Source organism: Mizuhopecten yessoensis, unplaced genomic scaffold (genome assembly GCF_002113885.1).
Source record: "Mizuhopecten yessoensis strain PY_sf001 unplaced genomic scaffold, ASM211388v2 scaffold3853, whole genome shotgun sequence".
NCBI classification, from domain to species: domain Eukaryota; kingdom Metazoa; phylum Mollusca; class Bivalvia; order Pectinida; family Pectinidae; genus Mizuhopecten; species Mizuhopecten yessoensis.
In genome coordinates, this window is record NW_018405252.1 from 757,030 (window position 1) to 785,013 (window position 27,984).

Below are 27,984 nucleotides of genomic sequence, written 5' to 3' on the forward strand. Positions count from 1 at the left end.
TGGCCGCATAACGACTTGGTTACGTAACGACTAGCGGGAGATCTCACTACGGGCACTAGCCTCGTCTGTCAATACACATAATATATAATATGTATATTGACAGACGAGGCTAGTGCCTGTGATCTGGCATATAAAATTAACGCCACCCGATAAACGCTAGTACAATCGAACGGGGTTTTCCGACGATGCCGTCCAACAGGAAGTGACAATAGCACTAATTTTACATAAGCGACGTTTTGTGTGATTCAATGAATATTGTATTTGTTGTAGATTGCAGGTAGTACAGACGGTGATTTAAAATACCAGATTGCCTACCTCAGCCATGGTCACAGGCGTCAGGAAAGGAACCTGTAGCTTAGCATTGGTCACTAAAAGTATATCATGTAACGAATGTTAAAGCCGCTCTAGACGTATGTATATATATACTACATACATGTATCTCTGGTTAACGCTACATGTTTATTGTCAGCAAACTCGTAATCTTCAACATATTAATGGCTCACTTAACTAAAAGGAATAAACAAACAGTGTGACTTCTGAAGAAAGTGTTTTAAATACTCTTAAACAGTCGTACTCGGTCTTACTTCTTACTACTGAAGAAAACGTACTCTCCAGCTTTTATAAAATATCCTTACTTTTAAAATAAACAAATCGTGTCTAGTAACCATAGCTATATTCTAACGCCTGAAGTGTTCTGTATGCATAAAAAATCCCGATTCTGCAGCCACATAACCCGATATTAGCCGCTTGTTATTATTATCCGTCTCCCCAACAAGATGATCATTTATCGTCACTCTTCAATGTACATGTAAATATATTATCAGAGAAAAAAGAGGTACATTCAATTTGGCATTGAATTGATGTCATTGAGAAATAATTGAATTATTTGTAGTATTCAACATTTGATACACGTGTTAATACCCTTACTCTGAAACATTTAATGTCTTCAGACGAACGTCAATATCTACTATCTAATCAAATATTAGTCAAATCAAAGTCCGATGAATTACGCAAATGTACATTGAATTGTATATCTAACATACATATCAAAAAGTACACCATACATTGTCTGTTACTTCAGTATTTTTGTTACAATGTAAAATAATATAAGTCACAGTATCGAAATAAACTTTCACATTAATTACCATCCTCGACACTCCCTAGAATATGTCATATATAGCAAAACTGAAGGCTCCGTACACCACCTTGTGGAAGAGAAAAACAAGACTAATTCGATCCTTTGATGTTCCCCAAAAGAATCTCGCGGTCAGGTAACGGAAAAAATGACAGGCTTTGAAGTCGGGTGTCGCTCCTTTGTAATCTTCAAAATATAGGTAACAGTTTCTTTTACCTGAGACCAATCAAACAGCAATCTTTGTGCCTTCAATTTTGCTATGACATATACCAAAGGGCGCAGAGAGCGAAAGTGAGCGTTATCCCTGGAGTATCGAGGACGAGTAATGACATAAGTCCATGAGTATTGACATACAAGACATTACACATACTCCTAAGATACACGGTATGGTTTAGAATACTGCGGGTACTTAACAGATAATTTCCACTGGTAACGTGACTTGATTATTTTGCCTATCAGTCCGATATACTGTATTTTAGCCTGCGTGCCAAACATTGTCAAACGCATTATTAAAAGCTGTACATAGGCTACAAGGATTACTCCGTTATACAGATAGCTGTTTGTTTGTGACAGATACAAATATGAGGTTGATTGGTATCTCAAGTAACATGGTCGCTTAGACCATACCTTACTCAAAACTAAACCTACAAATCTTAGTCTAAGGTATCTGAACAAATGTCTGGGGTGATTCTACTGGACACGGATTTAATCATTACTGGCAGTGGTGGTCTTGTCTCTACAGCTATTGGGTTCATCTTTAATTTCCCCGTGACTTTTGTACAACTAAACATTTAATCCATTTTGAATTGTTTTGGAATATATTTCAATTTTATCATCATATTGAATAACGTAGCCATATGTTCAAACAGTTTATTACTACAGTCCATATGAAACATGCAGTGGCAGATCCAGAGGGGTTATTTGGGCTTCAGGAAACCCCTCCAGCCTAACAGCCTAAGAATTTTCTTTAAAAATCATGTATTTTCACCATTTTCCTCAAATCCCCCCCCCCCCCCCCCCCCNCCCCCCATTTGGAAACCTCCCCAGATAGGTCTCTGGATCCGCCACTGAACATGTTCATACACAAACCCATCATGTCCTACAGCTCTGTCTGAGATTGGTTTCTTACACGGCGTCAATGTCAGTGGAATACAACAGGTTAATAACATACAAGTGACGTCCTGTTTGTGAAACGTCAGTGGCATTTCTCAGCATCCTTACCAAGTCTCTTGGCCCTCGACACGTCACTATCTTACTCGTCACAGGACTTTAAAAAACTTTTTTTATGTAGCCAAAAGGATTTTCAAATATGATCCAAGCATTGGCGTATGTCCTATATAGATAATGATTTGTCACGTTCACACACCACATTTACCAACAAGTAAACCAGATCAATCACGTATGATCATCCATAGACATTGTAAGATAAGCTGTGATTGAAAATTGTCTTAATATATAATCATTAAAAGAGTATTCAAATATGTATTACTCTACATAAAATTTATATCAAAATCAGCACAACTAATTTATGTCTAAAACAGTAAATCATGTTTATAACGTTACGTTTGATTGAATATGCCAATGAAGGTTGGGACAATTGTGGAGTTTAAAAATCATCATATATCGAAAAACTGCAACCAAGATAAAACTGATTGAATTGTTATGAGTTTGACTATTTATACCACGCTTTGTTTTGTTTGTGTCGAGATTGTAAGGTGACTGATATCAAAGAGAAAAATGGAAACCGTCATAATAAGTAAAGATATACAATTGAACAGTCCCCACGCCGAACTACACAATATGATATTCTTCCTTGCAATAATGATGATGGTAGAGCAACACAGCGTGCCAATTATCGCCCCCCCCCCCCCCCCCCCCCCCCCCCCAACACTCTATTGGAATAACCTCGGAATAACATTAAGGAATCTATCAGAAATTTGTTCAATTTTGATACCTTAAAATCCCAAACTTTATGTTAAGACAGAAGCATGTAACTTATAAAATATTATGATATAGTTTGTTTCACTTTCAGACCCGGAAAATGAATGTTTTAAATCATAGCCGTCGGTTGCACGAAATCGAATAAGCGTAAATCCTTTCAATTAGTCTGCATCGTTGCGAAAACTTAGTTCATTTCTGTTTAGATTGTCCTCTGTATAGTATCAACGTCGCCGATGTATTATCTATGACCTAGAGGGTGGTATCCTGGTTCTTAATCGCTCGGATTTATTTTAAATAGTGACGTCAATCCTAGAAAAGATCAAAAGAGTTACATGAACCGGCCGATTTAACATGATTTGATATGCTGCAAACTAAAACGTAGGTCGTGTTTGTAATTTGCTGATGTGTGTTGTCCCTGTTCTTGTTTATGAAGTCTGTAACTATAGTGTCTCCATTAAGTGACATTTACACTTGTACAGCTTACTGTGTTAAATCGAGGTTTCATATCCTTTGTCTATCAATGAATTTATGTAAATGGATTAATGCTTAGACTTTTCCTGGTTGATTCTATAAATACCCGAGAAGGGAATTATTTCGGAATGTTGGAAATATTTTTTAATTTTAGACTTTTGTTGAGGTCAGTGCCTAGTTTACATACATTTCCTCATATGCTTTAAAACAAATGATAATTGATTGTAAAAGGTTTAATAAATTTAGATATTTTTCTTCAATATGTTGCGTTTCTGTATGTATTTGGCACCTATCGGTCTATTAACGTTACATATACATGTAAATCAATGAAGAAGCTATATTTAACAATCGTTGACTTTCGCCCTTGCAGAAGGCCAGGAGACCGAAATAATGAGACTAAGAGTGATATTTGTTCTATTTCATATTGAACAGGAGTAGACTACTAACAGGTTTTAATAAAATAAAAATAGGAAGTAAATATCACTTTCTGATCACTAATCTCTATCTAAGGATCGGAATTTATTCTGATTTGAGTATCAGGACTTGGTTTTCAGACATATTCATCTCGTTGGCCAAGGGTTTCTGTCAGCATGAAGATATTTTGTGGTCATTTTAACCTGCTTTCATACTAAGAACTTAAAATGTCAACCCTGATTTAAGATTTTACCTCGGTCTTGCTGAAGGCCTACATAGTTTCCTGTATTTTACAGGAGAATGTCTTTTTATTGGGGTTGGGTGTTCCGTAAATATATACGGATCATCGAGAAAAAATATCGTAGTAACCGTGATAAACATTTAATAAGTGGCTTCTAAAGGACAACCTACACAAAATATACAGACAATGGGATTTACCTGTAGAGTTGACAGGTGCTCAGTGCTACTTACCTACAATGTACGTACTTGCCCGCTTACCTACAATGTACGTACTTGTCTGCTTACCTATGTGGTGTAGTGGTGAACTGTTGTGAACTTAACCTACAGTGTATATTGTTTCAACCGGATTTATAAAGTTAAATATGACTGAAACTTCCACAATGCTTGCAAGACGACTCCTCTCCCACCGGTGAGAGTGGAATCGCTAGTTCACTTACAGAACTTTTAGCGTTAGTTGGCAAGCTAGATTTAAGATTGAATGTAATTGAACAACAGGTCCCAAAAATTGATGATGTTCAAAAGTCCTTGCAATCATTGAATAACGAAGTGCGATTCCTGGAAAATAAAATCCAAAAAGTTAAAGAGAATAACATTGAATTTGAGAGGAGTTCTGAAATGATCAGTGGACTATATGATGATATGAAAGTGGGCAGAAGGCAATATTTGATACATTAGAGGACATACAGTGCAGGTCAATGAAAAGGAACCTGATATTCCATGGACTGGAGGAACACTCACATGAAGATACCGAAAGTAGACTGAGAGACTTTATATACTATGAGTTGTGTATCAACAATAACATTGAGTTCACCAATGTCCATCGTGTTGGCAAGCAAGTATTTTGGAAAGAACGACCAATCGTAGCAGTGTTTATGTTCCAAAAAGAACTACAGTTAGTTCGGAATAATGCACACTACCTTAAAGATACACCCTTTTGGATTAACGAACAATTTCCCAACGCCGTGGAAGAACGACGAAGAGAGTTGTGTCCCATTCTAAGTTCACATATGAGGGCAGGAGATCAAGTCAAGCGTGTGAGGAATATAAACTAACATCGATGGTCAGCTGTATAATGGACAAGAGACTAGGTCAACTAAGTCATTCAGTGAATTTGTCCAGACATCCAATAATGGTCGAAGATCAGTAAAACGACCGCGTGTTCCTAATTCCTCCTTCTCTGGACAGGAACACGGACATAACACTGCTCCGTCATCCTCTCGACCACGTTTCTCATCTGAACGTGAACATACTAGCCCTCGTAGTACTCCTGGCCGTTCCACTGCGACAAGTTGAGGAAATGAGGGCGGGGTATAGGGGCAATGAACAGTCCCGCCATTATACTAGTACTCCTGGGCAACCAGTTGAGGAACGGAGGGCTAACGAGGGTAACCTCGTTCGGGCCCAGCCAGGGCAATCGCGTGTGCCTCCTAGTACTCCTGGGCAACCAGTTGAGGAACGGATGACTTATGAGGGTGACCTCGTTCGGGCCCAGCCAAGGCAACCGTGTTTGCCTCCTAGTACTCCTTGGCAACCAGTTGAGGAACGGATGACTTATGAGGGTAACCTTGTTCGGGCCCAGCCAGGGCAATCGTGTGTACCTCCTAGTACTCCTGGGCAACCATTTGAGGAACGGATGACTTATGAGGGTAACCTTGTTCGGGCCCAGCCAGGGCAATCGTGTGTACCTCCTAGTACTCCTGGGAAACCAGCTGAGGAACGAAGGGCAAGTGAGCCTTATGTTCCTTCTAGTACCTCTGACAGATCCTATTCACCCAAGGAACAGAGGTAGGACAGAGAGGAGAGTGAACTTTCAGCTCGTTTATGGAATATTGGCAAAGGGCTAGCAAACAAACTTACTGATGGAAACTTTGTAGACATAATTTATAAATATGATATTGTTTGTATTACCGAATGCTGGATTACAGATACTGATGTTATTGAGCTAGATTGGTACTGTTCATACGCTTTTCCTAGACCTACTGGGAAAGGAGGCGGATTTGTAATTTTACACATGAGCTATTTAAAAAAATGTGTTTTGTTTAGTTGAAAATAGTGTGGATTGTATATTTTGGGTAAAACTTAGCTATAATGAAAAGTCTCTATTTTTTGTGTTTTTGCTATTTCCCGCCAGAAAAGTGTTTTTTTTTATAATAATTGGGATGTTGACATTTTTTTACTCTTGCAGAGTCAATTAGCCGTTACAAAACAAATGTAAATGTATATGTTACCGGCGACATTAATGCTAGAACAGGAACTAAACCGGATTTCATAGTAAATGATGGCCTCAACAATGATACGTTAGATTTTATGTATTACAGTAATCATTTAAATATTCAGAATCGTAGTAACATGGATAAATATGTGAATACTTATGGCAGAAAACTACTTTCATTGTTTAAACATACGAGTATGTGTATAATTAATGGTTGTTATACAGGTGACAAAGACGGAAGTCTTACATTTTGTAGTAACAAAGGCACAAGCCTTATTGATAACTTATTAGTTGATTGTGATAATATTTCTAATGTTATAAACTTTGGTACGGATGAGTTCAATACTCTTTATGACCATTCACCATTGTATTTCTCCGTCAATATCAGTACATATAGCAATAATATTACTGATGACCAAAACGGTGCTTCATGTACAGGTAAGACATTTAAAACTGTAAGGTGGAACAGAGATAATGTAGATAAAATATGTAATGGCCTTAATGTAATAGTTGAAGAACTTCCTGGATATATGTGATACGCATTTGGGTACTCATGAAGAACTTGATAGATGTGTAGCCAAATTTTGTGGTGATGTAAATGACAAAGTTTTACCTAATTGTGGCGTTAAAATTGCTTAAAGTACATCACACTATCCCCGTCAACATAAGGTGGAGGAAGAGGACAAACCGTGGTTTACTGAAGAATGTAAAACCAGATATAATGAAATAAAAATGCATTGTTTAATTTTGATGTTTCTTAATCCTGTGAGAATCATGCTGTTCTTATAAGTTAAAAAAACGGGCTTACAAAAAGTTGGAATATAGACTCAAACGACAATATAAACGACAAGAAGGTGATAGGGTTGAGTTTCTTAGAAAGTTTTATAAATATTTTTCAAAGCGTATAAACAGTGTATCCCAACCACAAATCAATATCAACGAATTTTTAGAATATTTTAAAAGTGTTAGTAGTAACACTGGTGATATTGATGCTACTGCTCAGGACTTTTATGATGACATAGATTTAACAATATTTGAAGAATTAGATAAACCATTTACAGAAGATGAGGTACATATCGCAATTCGAAATTTGAAAAGAGATAAAAGCTGTAGTGAAGGTTTAATCTTAAATGAACTTTCCGTAGATTGTGAAGACATTTTAACCCTTTGTATAACGAAGCTTTTCAGACGAATATTTGAATCGGGTCTCTTTCCGGAAGTGTGGTCACGTGGCTGCATTGTCCCAGTACACAAAAAAGGTGATATTAATGATGTTGGTAATTATAGAGGCATTACTCTTGTCAGTTGTACGGGCAAACTTTTACTGCAGTTTTAAACAGAAAATTCAATTATAACTGATGCCCAGTTTGGTTTTAAAGTTTGTTTGTTTGTTTATGTTTAACGGCCCATCGACGGCTGTGGTCATTTAGGGCCATGGTGATTTATTTATTTATTTTACTTTTTTAACAATCATGTGAATAGCGAAGATAAAATCAGATAAAATGGTTCATTTTAAAAGTATTCGCATTGTATGTGTAGATAATTAAAAATAATAAAAGGGGGTTAAAATAATAAAAGAGATAACGAATAGATGATATGGAATATGCGATATATATATAACGTCAAAAAGGATAAGGTGGGTTAAAAGACATCAGAGTCTATAAAATAGACCGATGTCTTTCAAATAGTTAAATAATGCCTTCGAATCCACGGAACTGAAAAGTGTTTTCATATCCGGGACTCGGAAGTAGTTATCACGAATGTGTTTAAAATCGGAACATTCTATTAAAAAATGCTCCACTGTAAATGGAGTGTCACATGCGTGGCATGAAGGTATATCTTCTCGTTTTAAAAGGTACGAATGAGTAGGATATGTGTGCCCAGTGCGGAGCCGAGCGAGGACAACTTCCTCTCTACGATCTTTCCGACTGGGAATAGATGTTTTAAGTTTCGGTTGTATCTTAAAAAGTTTGTTGTTGGTCTCCAGAGACCAGCGTTTCTGCCATTCATTTTGAATGGCTGTACGAATAGTAGGTTTAAAATCTGTGTATGGTAGTTTGATATTTGTTTGTTCGAGATTCAATGCATTTTTTGCTTCCCTGTCAGCAAATTCGTTGCCTTTTATTCCGACATGGCTCGGAATCCATAGTAAAGTTATTTTAGACTTTTTTAATATACGAGATATTCGATGAGCAAGGTTTTGTACGATTGTGTTTTTAGGATCTCGTAACTGTAAACTCTGTAGGACAGATAGAGAGTCTGAACAAATAATTGCCTTTTTAATGCGGTGTTCATCGATATGGTCGAGGGCCAAACCAATGGCGCATGCTTCAGCAGAAAAGATGGAGGCGCCGTCTGGTAGTCGGACTGAAGTGCAAGTATTGGCAGTACAGCAGGCTGCTGCCACTTTCTCACCTTCTTTGGAGCCATCGGTGTAAAGTTGTGTATGAGAAGGGTAATTCGAAATGCATTCCCGAAAGGAGGATTTGTGTTCTTCGGGCATAACACTTGATTTCCCTCGCTCATGTAATGTAAAGTTAAAATCGGGGGTTTGAATGGTCCACGGAGGAACATCAGATATGTTAAATTCAGCTATGTCCGTCAATTTTATGTTGAGTTCTTGCAGGAAATTCAAAATTCGGATACCAAATGTTGGCAGAAGTTTTTGGTTTTGCGTAAATATGTTTTGGTATTTGGGGTTGAATACTTGGTTGAAAGCAGGATTTTTAGGGTTTGATTTTAATTGAGTTGCAAATTGTAATGAAAGTTTTATTCTTCTGTCATAAAGGGATGGTTCATTTGCTTCCACGTACAGGCTTTTTACAGGTGTTGTTCGAAAAGCTCCCAGGGCAAGACGTAGCCCTTGGTTATGGATTGGATCTAGCATCTGAAGGTACGAACTGCGCGCTGACCCGTATACCATAGAACCATAATCCAGTTTTGTTCGAATAAGTGATCTGTATAGGCGCAAAAGCATTTCACGATCCGCTCCCCAATCAGTATGAGAAAGGACTCGTATAATGTTTAACGCCTTGGAACACTTATCCTTCAGATACTTTATATGTGGTATGAAAGAGAGTTTCGAATCAAAAATGAGGCCGAGAAATTTAGTCTGTTCAACAACAGGAATTCTAGTGCCATCGAGTGTTAGATTTGGGTCATTGTGTGCTTTTCGTTTTTGACAGAAATGCATGCACACAGTTTTGGATTTAGAGAATTTGAAGCCGTTTTCGTCTGCCCAATTTTGTAGTTTGTTTAAACTCTGTTGAAGTTGTCGTTCTATCGTGTGCATGTTCTTAGATCTGTAACAGATCAAGAAGTCATCCACAAATAACGACCCTTCTGTTGATTGACCAAGACATTTGACTATATCATTTATTTTAAGTCCAAACAGTGTGACTGATAGGATTCCACCCTGTGGGACTCCCATTTCCTGTTTAGACGTTTCAGAAAAAGTTGAACCAACACGGACTTTGAAGTGTCTATCTGATAGGTAATTAGATATAAAATTGGGAAGGTTTCCACGTACGCCAAGGTCGTGAAGATCTTTCATGATGCCATACTGCCATGTAGTATCATAGGCCTTCTCAAGATCGAAGAACACAGCGACAAGGTGTTCTTTCTTGGCGAAAGCCTCTCGAATGAACGTCTCTAATCTGATGAGATGGTCATTTGTCCCTCTTCTATTTCTAAAGCCACTTTGAAGAGGGGATATTATATCGTTGGCCTCAAGAAACCAAACCAGTCTAGTGTTTATCATTCGTTCCAAAGTTTTACATACACAACTAGTCAGAGAGATAGGACGATAGTTGTTTGGGTCAGTAGCATCCTTTCCCGGTTTTGGGATAGGTATAATTGTGGAGTTCTTCCACGAATCGGGAATCTTTCCGGAAGCGTAAACTTGGTTGAATATGTAAAGAAGGCATGTTAGTGAAGAGTCCGGTAAGTGCTTTAGAAATTGATATGGAATATCATCAGGACCTGAAGCAGTGTCCTGTGATTTTCTAAGCGAATCAACAAGTTCTGGTAGGGTAAATTGTTCATTATAACTTTCTTTGTTTGATGATTTGAAATTGAGCCGTTTCTTTTCTCTCTTTTTTTTCAAAGACTGGAATTTTTGGGAGTGGTTTAAAGGGGATGAGTTTTTAGCTATGTTTTTTGCAAATGCATCAGCAATTTCAGTTATAGACGAGAAAATTTTGTTTTTATTAATGAGGTGGGAGGATGTTGCCTTTTTCTTTTTCCCACTTATTTTCCGAATCATATCCCATACTTTTTTTGAGGACGTGTTTGATGATATCTTGGATACATATTCTCTCCAGCTGTTTCTTTTGTCAATTTTAATTGATCGCCGAGCCTTTGCCCGCCAAATTTTAAATTCACTGTAGTTTGAAGCAGTTGGGCAATTGAAGTAGCGTCTTAGAGCAGCTGCCCGATTACTGCGTGTTTTAAAAGATTCTTCAGATAAAAGGAACTTCGTAGGTTTTGGAGCGGATTTTGGAATTGTCTTTTGGGCAATAGAAGTGAGTGTTTCAGTAAAAGTTTTGATAGGGTCGTCGAGGTTAGTAAAATTGTCTATGGTTAGTTTTTCAATGCACATGTGTTGGAATTGGGCCCAATCTGCTTTGTGCATATTCCATCGAGGTAGAGGATCATCAAGAGGAGTCCCAATATTCTGAAGAAAAATTGGGAAGTGGTCACTCCCACAAAGATCATCATTTACCCTCCAGTCATAGTCAAGTAAAATGGATGGATGGCATAATGATAGATCAATGTGGGTACGAGAGCCTGTAGCAGGGTGTAAATAAGTAGGGGTATTGTTGTTAAAAAGGCACAAGTTGTTTTTATCTATAAATTCCTCAATACGTCTTCCTCTCTCGTCTGTGTTGGGAGAGCCCCACAGGCTATTATGACCATTAAAATCACCGAGGATTATGAATGGTGTTGGGAGCTGGGAGACGAGATTATTGAGTTGCTCACAAGTGAAAACAATACTCGGAGGGAGATAAATTGAACAGACAGTTATTTGTCGGTGTAATGTTGCACAGACAGCAACAGCCTGTAAATTTGTGTTTAACTTGATCATTCTGTGAGGAATATTTTTATGGACAGCTACGGCTGCGCCACCTGCTGCTCTGCTAACTACAGTTGGAATATTAGTGTAGAGTGAGAAATTTCTAAGCGTGATTGGTTTTTGAGCATGATTTCTTGAAGACAAAAAATGGCGGGTCTAAATTCTTTTGATAGATTCTGAAATTCTTCTATATTTGCCTTTAATCCGCGGATGTTCCATTGATTGGTTTTAAAGCTGGTCACTCAACTGTAGATGCTATATTCGTACTTCAGTCATTAATTAATAGATCTTTAAGTAAAAAGAAAAGGTTGTATTGTTGCTGTGTAGATTACAAAAAGGCTTTTGACCTTATTGATACAGGGAAGTTGTGGTGTAAACGCATTGAACATGGAATTCAAGGTAAATTGTTAAAGACTATATAATCCCTGTATGAACATGTTAAATCCTGTGTAAAATACAACTGTCGTATTTCAGAATATTTTTTCGAGCAGAATCAGTCTCTTCCAAGGAGAATTTTATATAGTTTATTTGTCAATGACTGTGAAATGAATTTTATACGAGAAAATTGTCAACCAGTTGAAATTGGTATGATATTCTTATTTTTACTTATGTACGCAGACGACACAGTTCTTTTTGCAGAAACACCGCATGCTCTACAATCTATGTTAGATGCTTTATGTTTGTATAATAATGAGTGGAAGCTTACTCTTAATAGAGATACAACTAAAATTGTCGTTTTCAGGAATGGTGGTATTGTAAAACAAGACGAAGGATGGTTTTATGACAATAGCGAAGTAGAAGTTGTTAATGAATTCAACTATCTAGGTATGCTTTTTAATTTTAACGGAAAATTCAATAAAACTCAGCAACATGCAGCAGAGAAGGGAAGGAAAGCCTATTTTGCATTAGCAAGCAAATTAAAGAACCATAAATTTAATACTGAAACATTATGTTCTGTATTCGACACTTATGTAAGCAGTGTATTGGGGTATGCAAGTGAAATATGGGGTTTTCACAGAGCTTTAGAAGTTGAAAAGGTTCATACATATTTTTTTTGTAAAAAAAACACTAGGTGTTGGTAAAAATACATGTAATGACCTTGTATATTACGAATTAGGTAGACTTCCAATGTATATTGTTCGGAAAATGAAAATATTGAAATACTGGGTTAATGTGAAAGAAACCGACATTTTTATATTGAAAGCATGTTATGAACAGAGAATGTTAGATAATAATGATTGGATTATAAATATACAATCAGAATTGAATAAGTTAGGATTAGGGTATTTATGGAATAACTGCTATGAAAGTAAGATTGTGTAGAAGTTAATAGAGCACACATTTCATGATATACATGTACAAGAAATGTTGTCTACAATACAGAATTCCCCAAAAGGAACATTGTATCAGCATTTAGTAGATAAGTTTGGTCTGCAATACTACCTGAAATAACCTATTGATCAGTTGTATAGAAACAGTATTTCATGTATTCGCTTAAGATCTCATACGCTCAATATTGAAAGAAGAAGATACAATAATTTAGCTAGGTCCAATAGTGTTTGTACATTATGTGATACTGATGATATTGAGGATGAGTTTCACTTCATCCTTAAGTGTCCTATTAAGTATTTATGCAGATTTACGGGTGAGATACCTAACGCCATATTATTTTAGTCGTCCTAGTGTGTTTAAACTTGTTCAATTGCTAAGTGTTAATAATGTAAAAGATTTGTGTAATCTTGGTAAATATATAAGATTTGCTTTTAAGAAGTGCTCTCAGTCATTATAGTATTATCACATTTGTGTGTGTGTATGTATGTGATACGATTACATACAATTATCACTCTCCTCTACACCGTTACTCTGTTTAACCTGTTAATATGTATTAATATTGTGTTTTGTATCTTATAAGTCGTAAGGCTTACAGAAAAAACTAATTGAATTGATATAGGTACGTTGTGAATATCTATACCGTTATTACAGATTGAATATCGTTATTACAACTAGCTACACCCTTGGTCTTTAGCTGATATTAAACCCCCTCCACCAGGCGCGTAGCTAGCCCCTTTACCATGTGAAAGCCCGACATGGGGTTGCCGAAGGCAGCTCCCCCCGAAGCGCGTAGCGCGAGCAGGGGGAGGGTACGAAAGGGTGTCTTCCCCCTCCTGTAAGGGGGCTCTAGGGGGTCTCCCCCATGAAAATTCTGTTTTCTAGAACGTCTCAGGAGCCATTTCCCACGTCCTGATGTCTGTTTTCTCGTTTAAATCCGCAAGAAAAAAGTCCTATTTTTGGTATATATATATATACCTATTTACGTGGATCCAGTGTAATTCTGAATATTAACCGTCGGTATTGCTTTGTACACCCTCCATACATACATTGTCTGGTTTTTACCTAATCTTGATAAATGCATTTGATACTTCTGCATTAGTGAACATGCAATTGGGTTTGTCTTTCTTATAATCTGATCCGAGTTAATTGGAAAGCGAGGTTACCCCCACTGTCACCTTTACTCAGTCTCCGACACAGTTTCGTCTTCTGGTTTCATAAACATTTTGTGGACATGGAAGAAAATTAATTTTAGTTTTATATACGTCCATTATAGAAGGTATTATTATGCGCAATCTGACAAAGTAAAAAATACAAAGCACCGTGATCTTTTAAAATTCTGTTGTGTTGTAATTGGGCAGGCTCCAGAAGACAGTTTTCGTCATTTAAAAAAAACCGTCATGAAAACGTATACTTGTCAAAATCATATGCAAGCCCGGGCTTATTGGCTTACATGGTAGCTACGCGCCTGTCCACCCCGCTAGAGAAACACCCTCGTGATCGCCTTGTACGACATACAGATTATATCATGCATGTATAGGTTGGTGTTAAACAACAAACGGTAAGACAGACAATTAAAATCTACCCAACGGTTAAATAATGCAGGCGACAGAAATCTGGTTCACCTTATACCGCGTTGTACACACAGATATGCATTGGGTTGTGTAACTAAGACCCATACCGCTTTAGATAACAGGTCTGTTCCGCATAAAACGTTTTAAACAAACGAACATGTGCAATTTATTGACTACCAAACTGCACATCATATACACCTCTCTTATGCAGCCAATTTTCCTTGATCCCTTAAGTGGCCGCTTAATACAGGTTTGACTGTACATGTTTACACACTGCTCATGTTTCGGAATACTTCTGACATAGATTTATTTGACTTGCATCGAATTAGTAAATTATTAGATAGGAGTTTTCTTACTTTTTATTTCAAGTAATTATCTTACGTCACAAAGTGATTAATTTTATATTACATGTGGACTATCAGTTCCAGAGGGTTCAGACCGTTACCTTGTAGCAGATATTATAAGGATCCCTATCCCACTTTAAGGTATTTGTATGTATAGTAACCTCCCCTTAACTTTCGTTTGGAAACAACGTCCGTCAGTAGTAAAGAGCGACAGTATAACAGTCTGAAGTCCAGGGTTCGAATCCCCGGTCTAGTCAGCTATTTGTTTTAATCCAGGACACTATTATTGTTTTAATCCAGGACACTATTATTGTTGTAATCCAGGACACTATTATTGTTTTTGCATGTCCTGCAAAGCATGGTTTTCTTTTCAGAAATGATTTATCAAAGCTATAGTTTTCCTGAAAAAAAAAGAACAATTCCAATACTTTGTTAAACATGTTTACGTTGTCTGGAGTTCTGCAGTAACTTACTAAAACAATTAGGCACTTCCATATGTCTAGTGATGTCATGAAAAGATCAATTTCCGCAAATGTCATAAATTAGAAAATTTTCGCTTTGGGTAGATTACAATAGAACATCGTTATTGATATATCAGTTCTGTTCTGTCTTTGTCGTACATGTGTGGTTTTAAATGAAACAAGCAGAACTCGATAATAGTTATTTTTATGCAGCATTTCACTTCATCAGAATGTCGGAAACGAATATCGATTAAACTATACAAAAAGGCATTAGACTGACATTTAACTGACATATCATCAATAGGTAGGCCTTAGAAAAGTAAACGCCGTAATTTGATCTCAAAAAAAGAAAGAAAAGAAATATGGCATAATATGAAGTAGCCCTAGTTTCCCCTGGCCCTGACACCAGACTTAGACATTTTGAGAGATGATGGTGCCCAAAACAGGCATCAATCTGTCAAAATGTCTAAGTCTGGTGTCAGGGCCAGAGGAAACTCGGGATAAAGACAGCTTTATACGTTGTTCCTTGAAAAAGTAAAAGGAGAGTAAGACCAGGTGTTTCGGAAGGGTAGGCGTCTTCTGTTTCATCAACGACACTGTAAGTTAACTCACACCAAAGTAATCTCCTCAATCAAAAGTAGTAGTACAAGTGACTGACAACGACACTGTAAGTTAACTCACACCCAAGTAATTCCCTCAATCAAAAGTAGTAGTACAAGTGACTGACAACGACACTGTAAGTTAACTCACACCCAAGTTATCCCCTCAATCAAAATTAGTAGTACAAGTGACTGACAACGAACAACAGGCACAGTAATGGGAAAAATTAAAAACTTTGTTTTCATCAAGTTGCATCTTTTGAAACCATAAATACCGAATCAACTGTGATATGTTAACACCGTAAGTATTACCGTTGTGTATGGATTCTAGCTGCGGTAAACTATACTGTTTACATGCTAAGAAAACAAAGCTTTATAAGTTAACTACTCACAATAATCAGACGAGGTAGATCTGAACACATGGGTGTTTTACATGAAGTACAGCAATGTCCATGTTCTATTATGAATGCTGATTTATATAAGACACAGATTTCCTTAAATGACGAACTAACTGTGTCTGCATGAAATTGCAAATGCTGTAAAATTCAATTAAACGTGTCAAATTCTGACAATAATATTTGTTTTATTCTATAACATAGAAAATATACGCTATTGTCAACAAGATCAGGACTAAACCCGAAAGTGCACCGATAAGACACAAACTAAAAGGAAAGAAGTCACGGCCCTTAACAAAAACATGGGAGAGGTGCTCCGTACAGGTCAACATCTTCAGCACCACATCTGACATTTGTTTTGTAGTCGTTGTAAAGGTGTAAAAATAAAAAAAACATTATGCAAGAATTAAAATAAAACTTAAATGATGTACAATAAAATGTGCATATTTGAAAATTAGCAAAAATATAACACACATAAATGGAAGTAAATTCTTAAGACATAAAGTATATAATATCATATAGATACTGTATGAAAAACAATTATATGAATCAAAACGATTGTGAGTAGTTCTCCGTTTACCAGTGACTTCCGATTAAGACTTGTTAATTACTGCCGCATTACCTTTTCCTCACAAAGACATTTCAAATATTCTCCTTCCTACTTCCTCTGACCTACCTTGACTCCATTATCGTCTTCCTTTTCATATACCAATGCTTTCCTGTATTTTATAATTTTCCATTTTTCATCAAAACCACTCCCCTCCTCACACGTTCCTCTGACCAACGAGCCAATCTCTCGAACCTTGTATAATCCCCTTTACTTGTATGTTATAGCATTCTTCATAAAAACAAATTACAGAGGATTTCAATTATTATCTAGATGTTTTACGAGATTCCTTACCATATTGATTGATGTATTTAGCATGTACCTGTGGCCCTGACACCAGACTTCGACATTTTGACATATAGATGTCTACACCATATAGATGGGCATCTAGGTGTCAACATGTCTACGTCTGGTGTCAGGGCCAGAGGAAACTCAGGCTACTACAGTCCCAGTATTGTATGGCTCTCGACTTTAAAGTCCCGACTTATTTTTCACATCTGAATTTATCTTTTTCCCTCATTTTATATTAAAATAACATTAAATAGTAACAAATAACATTAAATATTAAAATTAAATACATTGTATATATAAAATTAATATAGAAATATATTTCAAAATGTATAAGTAATGTTGATTCCATTCAAAATATGAGATAAAATATGTATAATAGCTGTATAGTATAGTAACAGATACCTAGCATAAACGCCATAACAAAAAAAGTCAAACACACCAACAACGTCACCTCCAATTCAAACTGACTGTACGGATTCTAAAACACAACCTTTAACATACTCCTGACATATTAAATATAACTTTCATACAAAGCAAATATAAACAAAATAAAGGAAATATAACACAAAGCAGCACGATACATATAAAACATATAAAACAATACAAGCTCAGTTCCAGGTATGCTGATGGGCAAACTAGGCTGGCACCCAATACAATCATGCAAACTAACAAACAGGCTCATCCAACTCTACAAACTTATACACCGTCATGTCTAGGCTCACCCTACTCTACAACCTTATACACCATCATGTCTAGGCTCAACCTACTCTACAACCTTATACACCATCCTGTCTAGTCTCACCCTACTCTACAACCTTATACACCATCATGTCTAGGCTCATCCTACTCTACAACCTTATGCACCATCATGTCTAGGCTCATCCTACTCTACAGCCTTATACACCATCCTGTCTAGGCTCATCCTACTCTACAACCTTAAACACCATTATGTCTAGGCTCACCCTACTCTACAACCTTATACACCATCATATCTAGGCTCACCCTACTCTATAACCTTATACACCATCATGTCTAGGCTCATCCTTCTCTACAACAGATCCTAGCACCTCACTCAATCCCAATGACCCCGGAACAAGTCGCAGCCACACACCTATACTAATATACAGTTTCTGTTAACAAGATCACCTGTTAATTCTCCTTCCCACACGCTATTACACAATACAGCCTCCTACCTGTACCAGCAGAACTATTCACAACATAATAGGACTTTATTCCCTACGCAGCCCTTAAGTTCTCACACCCACATAATAAGTATATCTACACTATTTAGCTTTCATCTTAACTTTCAAGGCCAGTTGATATAAACGTCAAAATGACGACATCAATGCAGCGCTGAGGAGAAACTATTTCTGTCACAAGTACTTGAAACTGGGCTTCGTCCTGTGGTCTATAGGACCAATATCCGTTACTAGTGCCGGTATCATAACAACGGGAACTGTAGCTCAATATCGGATATATTATGTCAAGTCGATAGAGTAGCAGTCTCCAGACAATTTTACTGGCGATCAGCAACATGGGATATGATCTCGAAGTTTATTTCCCTGCCTTCAATTAACCTACACATGCTTTGACATATTACTCATTCCTGCAGTCCAGTTAAATGATATGTTTATCGTGACTTATAATGGTTTTATTTAATTTCGATCCTGCGGTCCATACAACAGCCGTTTGAGGAGCTGGAGTTTACCATCCATCCTCATCTCTCGGTCACTGGGATCTCGCTGGTTGTACTCTCCGCGTGTGATTGTCGCGGCAACGCTTTCTTGTACAATGCTGTGATTGACAAGCTGAAACAGTATGTGTCGCATCCGATCAATGCTAGGATCCGGTTTGAATGTGTGCAACAGATTTTGGCTCGGCATGAAAGCACTTGGCAGATATCCATCCTCATACGACTTGTGAATGCTTTTAAAAATTGTTCGAACCCATCTTGTCATCAGAGATTGTTCCTCTTCGTCTAAACATGGAGGTGACACCGGGTAGTCATCCATCACCTTTTTGAGCAAGCATTGTTTGATATAGTACGAATTTATGTTGTGTTTACCAATAATGGTCGCTTTTCTTTCATGTAGATCACCGGTGTCGAACAAAATACTGAGAGGAATCCGAGCATTTCTTTTGACAAGATGTTTAGCAATCATGTAGCTCTTTCTGATGAACGCCGGGACAGTATTGAAGAGCACAGTTTCTGCTCTTGAAAATGTAATTCGCAGGAAGTGACGTGGCATTCCGAACTGCGCATGCTGATAATACGGTACATCAGCTGGTTTAATGATCATATGACACCCTGTGTTTCTCACGTCGTCCTGCTGACGCACCATGTCGTCACGTGTGCAGCAAGGCAACCAGTTCTTGAAATACAACGCCGGAAGAAAATCAATAGAGAGTAAGTCTACCGTGCAAGGACGACGCTGTGTACACGTAATCGTTAGTGAAGGACGACCTTTCCATTTGATGAAAAGTCGTGGTAAGAAATCAAGGCCACTGGATTCCCAGACACGAGGGTCGTGCATGACCTCCATGGCTATCTGACTAAAGCGGGACATGATCTTTTCACATTTTATGATTCCTTCAGAATCAAACAGATCCTCATACTTGCCCAACTCTTGTCGGGGAATGCGCGCAACTTTCGCGTAACCAGGTGGGTCATTTCCTGTTTCAATGGGCCGGCAAGCATTACTAAGTTCATCAAGCTGCAAAAGAAAGTCGTACTCATCAGCAAACCCGATCTTGGTTCCTTCATACGAACTACCATTCTGAATCAACGTCCCAGAAAACCTTTCATCCTTTTCTCTCATAAGATCAACCACATTGTGCATAAAGGATTCCACAACCGATTTACACTCATTGAAGAGCTTAGTGTTCTTTGTTGGCGAAGATCCAGCTTCCCAAATTTCCTTTAAAAATGTGTCTGCGTCCTGTATTGGTCGTAAAGACTCGGGAAGCACATCGTCAAATGCCTCCACAACAATTGGGGAAAGCAGACGATCAATGGTTGTCTCATCTCCTTGGACAGGCTTACCATCGGCAACTGGTATTTTGGAGTTGTCGCCGTACTTCTTGAACAGTTCAATCATTTTCACATGCCCTTTCTTTGCTGCATAGTCGAAAGCTGTTAACCCGAACGCGTCCGAGACACTATATTTACTGAATCCGTCCAGTTGAAGAATCTTCTCAATTTGCGGCACTTCCTTTGTGAGTATGACCTTATAATGTAAAACGGTTCTGCCGCGACAATCAACTTCATTTGGAAGAGTAGGGTAGTCCGCCATGATGGCGTTTTCCTCATCTTTCCCATACAGACAACACAGATGCAGTAAGTTTCTTCCCATGGTGTCACGGGCAAATGCATCCGCTCCAAGGTTAATCAAATGACGTACGAGGTGAAAATCGTCATCAACACATCTTCGACATGCTAAATGAATCGGATGTTCCCCGTATTTATTACTACTGTTAAGAATTTCTGGAGCAACTTTGGCAAGTCTGTCAACAACTTCCGGCGGTGTTACGCCTAGTGCTAAATCGTCTCCTTGCAGAAGGGCGTGTAATGCTGTGTTACCATCAATGTCGGTAATGGTGGGGTCTGCTCCATAGTTTAATAGTATATTGATGCCTGGTTTGCCCGCGCCAAGTGCTTGCTGAGAACATGCCAAAAGCAGCGGGGTTTTCAAGAAGGCAGTTTGTCTATTAACATCAGCTCCGGCTTCAAGTAATCGTTCAATTATTTGTATCAACTCCTCGGATTTGTCCCAAACACTAAAAGCATAATGCAACGGGGTGGTCAAGTCTTCGTCTTCAGCATCTACAAGAGCATTGTGCTTAAGTAAAAAAGTCACGCGGTCTAACGGCCCATGCAAGACTGCCTCGTGTAATGGTGTCCTTCCTTCTTTGGTTCGCATATTGACGATTTCATCTTTTCTGTCTTGAAAACTTGCCTGGCATAAAACTAGCTCGGACACTTCAGCCGATTGGGTCAGGTGTAAAGCGGTATAACCACCGACATCACTGTGTTTGATGTCCGCACCTTTTTCAAGGAGCAGACGACACGATTCTACCATGTTGTTAAGGGATGCCGACAGGAGAGGCGTCTGTCCAACCTCGTTCCGGGCGTTCACGTCTGCACCTGCATCAAGCAGTGCACGCAATCGTGAAGTATCGAGCGATGTTGCAGCCAGGAGCAGCTGGTTAATAGAGGACGATTGGTCATAACGACGCTCTGTCATTCCCGCCAACATTCTGAGGAAGTTATTTGTGCCAGCTGGACATCAACAATGTTAGATTGGTCATACCGACTTAAGCCATTTCCGCCAAAATGCTCATATAGTTATGGTTAACATTTGAATTATATCCGGCCATCGCTTTCTTGGCATCTGTGCGGCCTGTTGATTTAGAATAAATCATCAATCCCTCGTGTTAGCCTGAAATACAAAACACAATGTTCACTTACATTGCCTATTTTACAACTTCCAAATAATGTTTGTTTGCAGAAAGTTCCGTTTTAGACGCAAATTCAAAATTATATGTTATTGTAGCTTTATTTCATTATATTGATATCTGATTCATTTATAGATATTTTTTTTCAATCCGACAAATTTGCCTTTATCTGCCATAGGAAAAAAATGTTTTCGCATTGCAGTTTCTTTAGTAAGATATTGATGTTATTAATTTCGGTAATTCAAAAGCCGTTATCAATACACTGTACTATAATTAGCTTCCTTTCGAAATATTGCACGAGATCTACTTGTCTTTTGAATATAAAATGAAAACTTACGGAACATGTGAACAACTTGGAAGGCAACGTTAATATATGATCGGTGTATCAAAACAAGCCACTAATGCGGTAATTCGTGAGGAATTTAAACATGTTAATATTCATGAAATAACAAGCATCAAAAGAAAGCAGCAATTTGTTCAAAAGTACATTTGTAGTAATATCTTCAATCTGAAAAAAACACCGTGCATCCATTGGTCTTCCTAGAGTATAGCCATACTGATACGTTACAGGTTAATAAAACACTCAGACTTTGACTCGGGATCAAGATAATGGGGCATACTAGTAGTAGTATATGTCTTCTGCTTAGGGTACATTGGAAAATCCTAATTTGATTTGCTGTCCGCATTGGACCACTTTCTTTTCCCTTGTAGACGCTTTCTTTTCAGTATAGTGACATGACTCTGGCGGTAGGCCCGTTGTCGGAGTATGACGAGTGGACTGACATGATACTGTGTCCAGGTTAAGACACTTCAGTATGATGACACTTTAAAGTAGCCCTCGAGTAGTTGTTTGTTTGTTTGTGGTTTAACGTCCTCGCAACAGCCAGGGTCATGTGATGCTTGAGCAGGATTCAGATATCAGGCTATTCATCTGTTGTGTTTTGATCGTTACTTGATATGCCATTAAAATTACTGTGCTCTTAGCTGTACACATTAAAACCCTCCCTGCAATTAAAAGGCTTGTTTCAGACTTTGGTAGTAGTGTGACAGCTACATCGTATTCTCCCTCACTATTACATTATCTATGACAGTATTAGTGTGGTATTATATGGACTCAGTAATTGAGTTAACTTTTCGGATTCTTTTATAATTTTAATATGAACACACATTTGTTATTTAATACTTATTCGAAGTGCAGATTATAAAAAAAAATCAAAACTTGTCACTTTATCCCACATAAATATACAGCTGGTCAACGTATAACATCCTGCTCCAAATCAATTTGGATATTGGGCAATCGTAAATATAAAATAAATATGTTTTGATCGTGAATATCTTTGATTGATTTATTTTTTAGTAGTTTTAATCGTGGATATAACATAATTGATTTTTTTACATTTAATGCTGAGAAATGCTATACAATAAACACTTTGTGAAAACCAATCATACGGTGCGCTAATTCCAATATTAATTCTATCGTGCAATATCTTCCCCAGAGCACATTGGTACTGTTACGTCAAAAGAAGCACGCAATTTAACTTATGTCACCCGAGATTGCTTGAATTAACGAAAGAAGCCGAAAATTTGACTCATAAAAAGTGAGGTAGAAGTTACACAATTTTTATAATAACGGCAGTACTGCTGTATATGCCTATGCGAATAGATACCGACATAAAACCAACCATTGGAACGAAGCACAATGCATACACTATTTTTAGACTCAAAATGATCTGTTTTGCAACATAATTATAACTATACATGTATATATGTCTCGTTTCCCTACAGTAGAAGAAAATGTCATTTAAACCATGCAACTTTTACTTACATAGGTGCATAGGTGTGCATACGTTCTGTAGAGGTGCTCTCAGAAACAGAAATCCCTAACAGATACCCATGCCAGGAACAGACAACTTACGTCATTTTGTCGTCGATAACGTTAATTTCTTTTTAATAGGTTATCGTTTCGTTCAAGATACTGGAACGGAAGTGCGTTTCGCAAATTATATGAATCGCATAAAACATGGCCTCCGATTCTGATTCCGACAGCTCGATTGAGGATGAAACTCAACGCCAGCGTTTGTTAGATGCAGCTATAGACATTAAAACCATTGTTAAGTCAGCAGAACCAAAAGTGGGGCCTATTGGTAAGATATTAAAAACGAACCCCTGTGGTTTATTGCAATATTGGGGATTTATATATATATATCTGACACTGCTATTGGCATTGTTGTGTTTCGGCACAGCGCACATGTTCTCAGTAGATGTTTCCTATTGGTTTGTGTAAACGTTTAAATTGTCTAAGACAAAATATCGATGAACATATGAAATATCTGACAACAGATTGTCTCCCCTCGTAAATGGGTGTAATACCGTGTGAAAGCTATTGCACTTATAAACGACACTAATTACCATATGTTTTTTTTTCGTTTTTAGCAATTTCATCATAACTTATCTGTCATTTGTTGTGCAAAAAAGATCTTGTTTAACTAATGGCTAACTTGGTATATTAATTTTGAAAGTTTTATATATTTACACCAAAAACATATGTTGTAATATATGATTTCTTTATTTTTGTAGAAATTCAGCCAGCAGTTTCAAGAAATAGGTCTATTCCAAATATCCCATCAAAAAGGTATTTGTTTATCTTTCCTCTTTACTATGGTATTTTGTTGTTGTTTTTAATGTATGATTTTTGTTTGTTTATAGTTTTAGATGTTGTTTGATAAATTATTAGTAAAATTAACCTGTATATGTTTTTTCTTGCAGACCATCTCAAACAATAGAACATGATAGGAACGACCTGAACACAACTCCAGAGTTTAAGGCGTTTGTGGCGAAGAAATTATCACAGATGCTTGATCAGTATGTATTATCCCTACCATGTTGTCTTACAATCTTCACACGATATCCAGTTTATATCTCGTCAGTATCCTTGTGTATCTCAAGGATTGTTTATATATATACCTGGTAATCGGTTTTTCTGTCCAGTTTCTATTTAAAGCCGAATATTGCTACAACTGTAACACATCACCACAAATCTCAAATGATTAGAAGGTAGATGAAGTTAGACTTCTATTGTAGAGATGTCCTAACGAAAGGACAACCTTTTTGATGTTGAGATGTTCCTACCAACATTTTTTGAGAATATGCCAAAACAATCAGAAATTTGTTCAGGCTGAAATAAGCATTTTTTCCCCCCACTTTCTATTAATACCAATATTTAGTGTTTCACTATTATAATTTACCATGAGAATGACATTCTACTCAATTAATCTGCAACATCATTTTCTTAAAATATTTAATTGATGACAGCAAACACAATGTGTTTATATTTACTATATGTACAGTTCAGTGTATGTTTTAAAAAAATCTTAAACTACTGACATGCTTTTTGTGTCGCCTGCGAAAAGCTGGTGACACATAGGTATTGCTTTGTCGGCGGCGGCAGTGGCGGCAACGTGTGAACAGAGGTTTTCGTACGATAACTTGAGTTTCCTTTGGCCGATCAAACTCAAACTTCATGCAGTGCTTCCTTACCAAAAGTGCTTGCTTGGGAATGCTTTTCAGGTCCGAAGGTCAAAGGTCATGGTCACTGTTACTATAAATAGAAAATCTGTTTTCGTGCGATAACTTGAGTTTTCTTGGGCCGATCAAACTCAAACGTCATGCAGTGCTTCCTTACCAAAAGTGCTTGCTTGGGATTGCTTTTCAGGTCCGAAGGTCAAAGGTCAAGGTCACTGTTACTATAAATAGAAACTTCACTAAAACTGTATACTGGACGGCTTCGATCTACCACTTGACCCACCGTGTATACCTCTGAAATGCCGTCTTACTCCAAATGTTATTGACAACACTAGCTGTTTAACATCATAATCCACAAGTTTATTCATTTATTTATGGGAAACCATCCGACAAATCATACAAATTAAACTTGGAATTGAGACAATGAGTATCCATAGCAAGTTCCTTAAAACTCAGAGTATTCTTCCTAGAATAACAGATTATATAACAAAATGATGCCATCCAAAAACATAATCTATGATTATTGCTTACTTTTAACATTATTTCTTGAAATAAGTGTATCTATTTCTTCGTAATCTCCCAGCTTCCTGCGCAGGCGACACATCCACTTCCGTGGAATTCTTGTTTAGGGATAAGGCCCACTCGAGGCAAACAAATACATTAACCTGTTTAGCAAAGAGAATTCCCTAAAAAACAGTTGACTTCTTTGCAAATAAAATTTTCTCAAACTGGACTTAAAAATTTTTTTGCAGAGAGGTAGAAGAGGAAGAGATTGAAAACGGAAATCTGAATGCCGCTGGTTATGAGGACACAGGTATTTAATTTAATAGGAGTAATTTGATAACAAATTTGAACATTTAGTTATTTTTTTTATTAAAGAGTTCATACTAACCCTAACCCTAAAGAATAGAATTCTAGCTAAGTATTTCTTGCATTACTTTTCATGTTTTGATAGGTATAAGACTGTGCTTTGGATCAAGGCATCACTTAACGACTGATTGTAACCCAGAAGACGTACCAGTACCACTACGGAAGAGGCCTGTTCCCAGGAGAAGAAGAGCCAGGGATAGCAGTAGTGATAGGTGGATATACTGATACAGGGGTTTTCTTATATTCATTGATGTACCGTCTATAAAAGTTTAAAACAGTTTCTGTGCAATCAATATACAATTATTTATATTAATTTGATCTTAATGGTAAGATGCCATATATTTTACGACCAGTTTGTTTGCTATTGATGTTTTTTGCATATTTTACTTCATAACCTTTTAGTTTAAGTTTGATGTATTTCTTTTTGTGAGTGTCTATTTTTTTGTGAGTGTCTATTTTTTTGGTTGTCTGTTTTTTGTGAGTGTCTATTTTTACAGTATTTATTGTCCTAGATGATTTAATTAGTCAAAGGGCCTTAAAACAAAGTCCTGTATCTGGTCAGGCTCTGGTTACTGAAGCTTATCATATTAGCAATCTAAGTCCTTTTAACAGTATACAGTAAACATGTAGTCTGTAAATTGGCTTTAAAACAATACCAAAAGAAATAAAAACAATTCAAAATTCAAAATTCCTATTGCATTGCATTGATTCATGTAAAGTTCATGTAAGGCATCTCATCATGACCATCAAGAACTGTTAATTAAAAATCACATGGGATCATAGCAGTCATATAGCATTGAATAAATAATTACAATATGTCATTCTTAAAAATGATTGAAGTTTTATTACTGTGTTCTACTTCAGTTCTGAGGAAGACAAGCGATTGGCTGCAGCAGCGGTGTCACATGACTTTATAATCAAGCAAAGCAAGATTTCGTTTGGTTCTCAGGAAAACCAATCTGTTGTTATAAAAGCCACAGAAGCTAATTGTCACCAAAATGGCAAAGATTCTTCACCTAGAAAAGACTGTGTGTCAAATGTAGAGGGTACAGACATTGACAGAACTCTTATAGAGGACAACGGATGTATGAAGCTAAAGAAGAAAAAGAAAAAGAAGAACAAAAAACAGAAAGATATTAAAGAAAATTGTTAAAAATAGTCCTGATAATTTTATCTCATTGCTGTCATCTGCATTTTCAAAATCCTCTTTCATGATTTATACCTTTTCTACACCTTTGAAATATGTTCGGGCAAAATGTAAAGCTTAATACGTGCAAACTTGTGGATGATACACTGCAGGAATAAACTAGTAGGATGTCTTTGATCAGGATGAAAGGAATGGTAACCACCATTAAAAATGACTGGCTTGTAAGTTGATGTGTAGCCTGTCTGTAATCTTCAAAGGACAGGTTTCAGCCTAGCGATTTGTCAGTATATTTACACCTGAAACCAATCAAATAACTGACCACGAGTCTTCAATTTTGTAATATTTTCCGAAGGTGTGGGGTAGATGTGTATATCAAGAGTTGCAGCCTTTAGATTTTGAAGATGTGTCGCTTGAAGCAGAATTACATGAAGAATTAATATTGGAATTATTTCAAACATTATTGACATGAATTTCGTTGTAATCTATTTAAAACAGGTACATAACATACTGTAGAACTAAAAATGTTCACATTGTGTCCCAATAATTCATTCACCCCTGAAATTTCATAATGAACTGTTCCAACATTTGAATTGGAAGAGTTCAAATGTGTCTTCAGGGTTGAATGTGTTAAAATGATTGTTGTGTGGAAATTTTCTTGTTGTCAATAGCTCTGAAATCTGAATAATCTATTTATCTTTAATCTGTATAATCTATTTATCTTTAATCTGTATAATCTATAGATAAATATTCTTTTTATCTTTAATCTGTATAATCTATAGATAAATATCACAACATGAACAAGAGGCCCATGGGCCTTAACGGTCACCTGATATATTTATACAGAGAGTTGATTTTGTTTTTAACATGAACAGAAATATTATTCAAAGTGACAAAAAACAATAA

General features: G+C 37.0%; 2 protein-coding genes across 2 annotated transcripts; one reads left to right on the forward strand and one right to left on the reverse strand.

Moving 5' to 3' along the window:
- The first annotated feature begins 242 nt into the window (after positions 1-242).
- LOC110448144 (uncharacterized protein C12orf43 homolog) lies at positions 243-27,929 on the forward strand. Its single transcript, XM_021494224.1, has 7 exons — positions 243-339; positions 23,497-23,686; positions 24,120-24,174; positions 24,309-24,404; positions 25,817-25,878; positions 26,020-26,146; positions 26,799-27,929. The coding sequence occupies exons 2-7, from the start codon at positions 23,563-23,565 to the stop codon at positions 27,085-27,087; spliced, it is 753 nt and encodes a 250-aa protein (XP_021349899.1). The 5' UTR covers positions 243-339; positions 23,497-23,562; the 3' UTR covers positions 27,088-27,929.
- On the reverse strand, positions 17,436-23,535 carry LOC110448143. The gene is made up of 2 exons (XM_021494223.1): positions 23,368-23,535; positions 17,436-21,526 (listed from the first exon to the last, which is right to left on the reverse strand). Exon 2 carries the CDS (start codon positions 21,341-21,343, stop codon positions 18,743-18,745), a length of 2,601 nt encoding a protein of 866 aa, XP_021349898.1. The 5' UTR covers positions 21,344-21,526; positions 23,368-23,535; the 3' UTR covers positions 17,436-18,742.
- Positions 27,930-27,984: the final 55 nt, after the last annotated feature.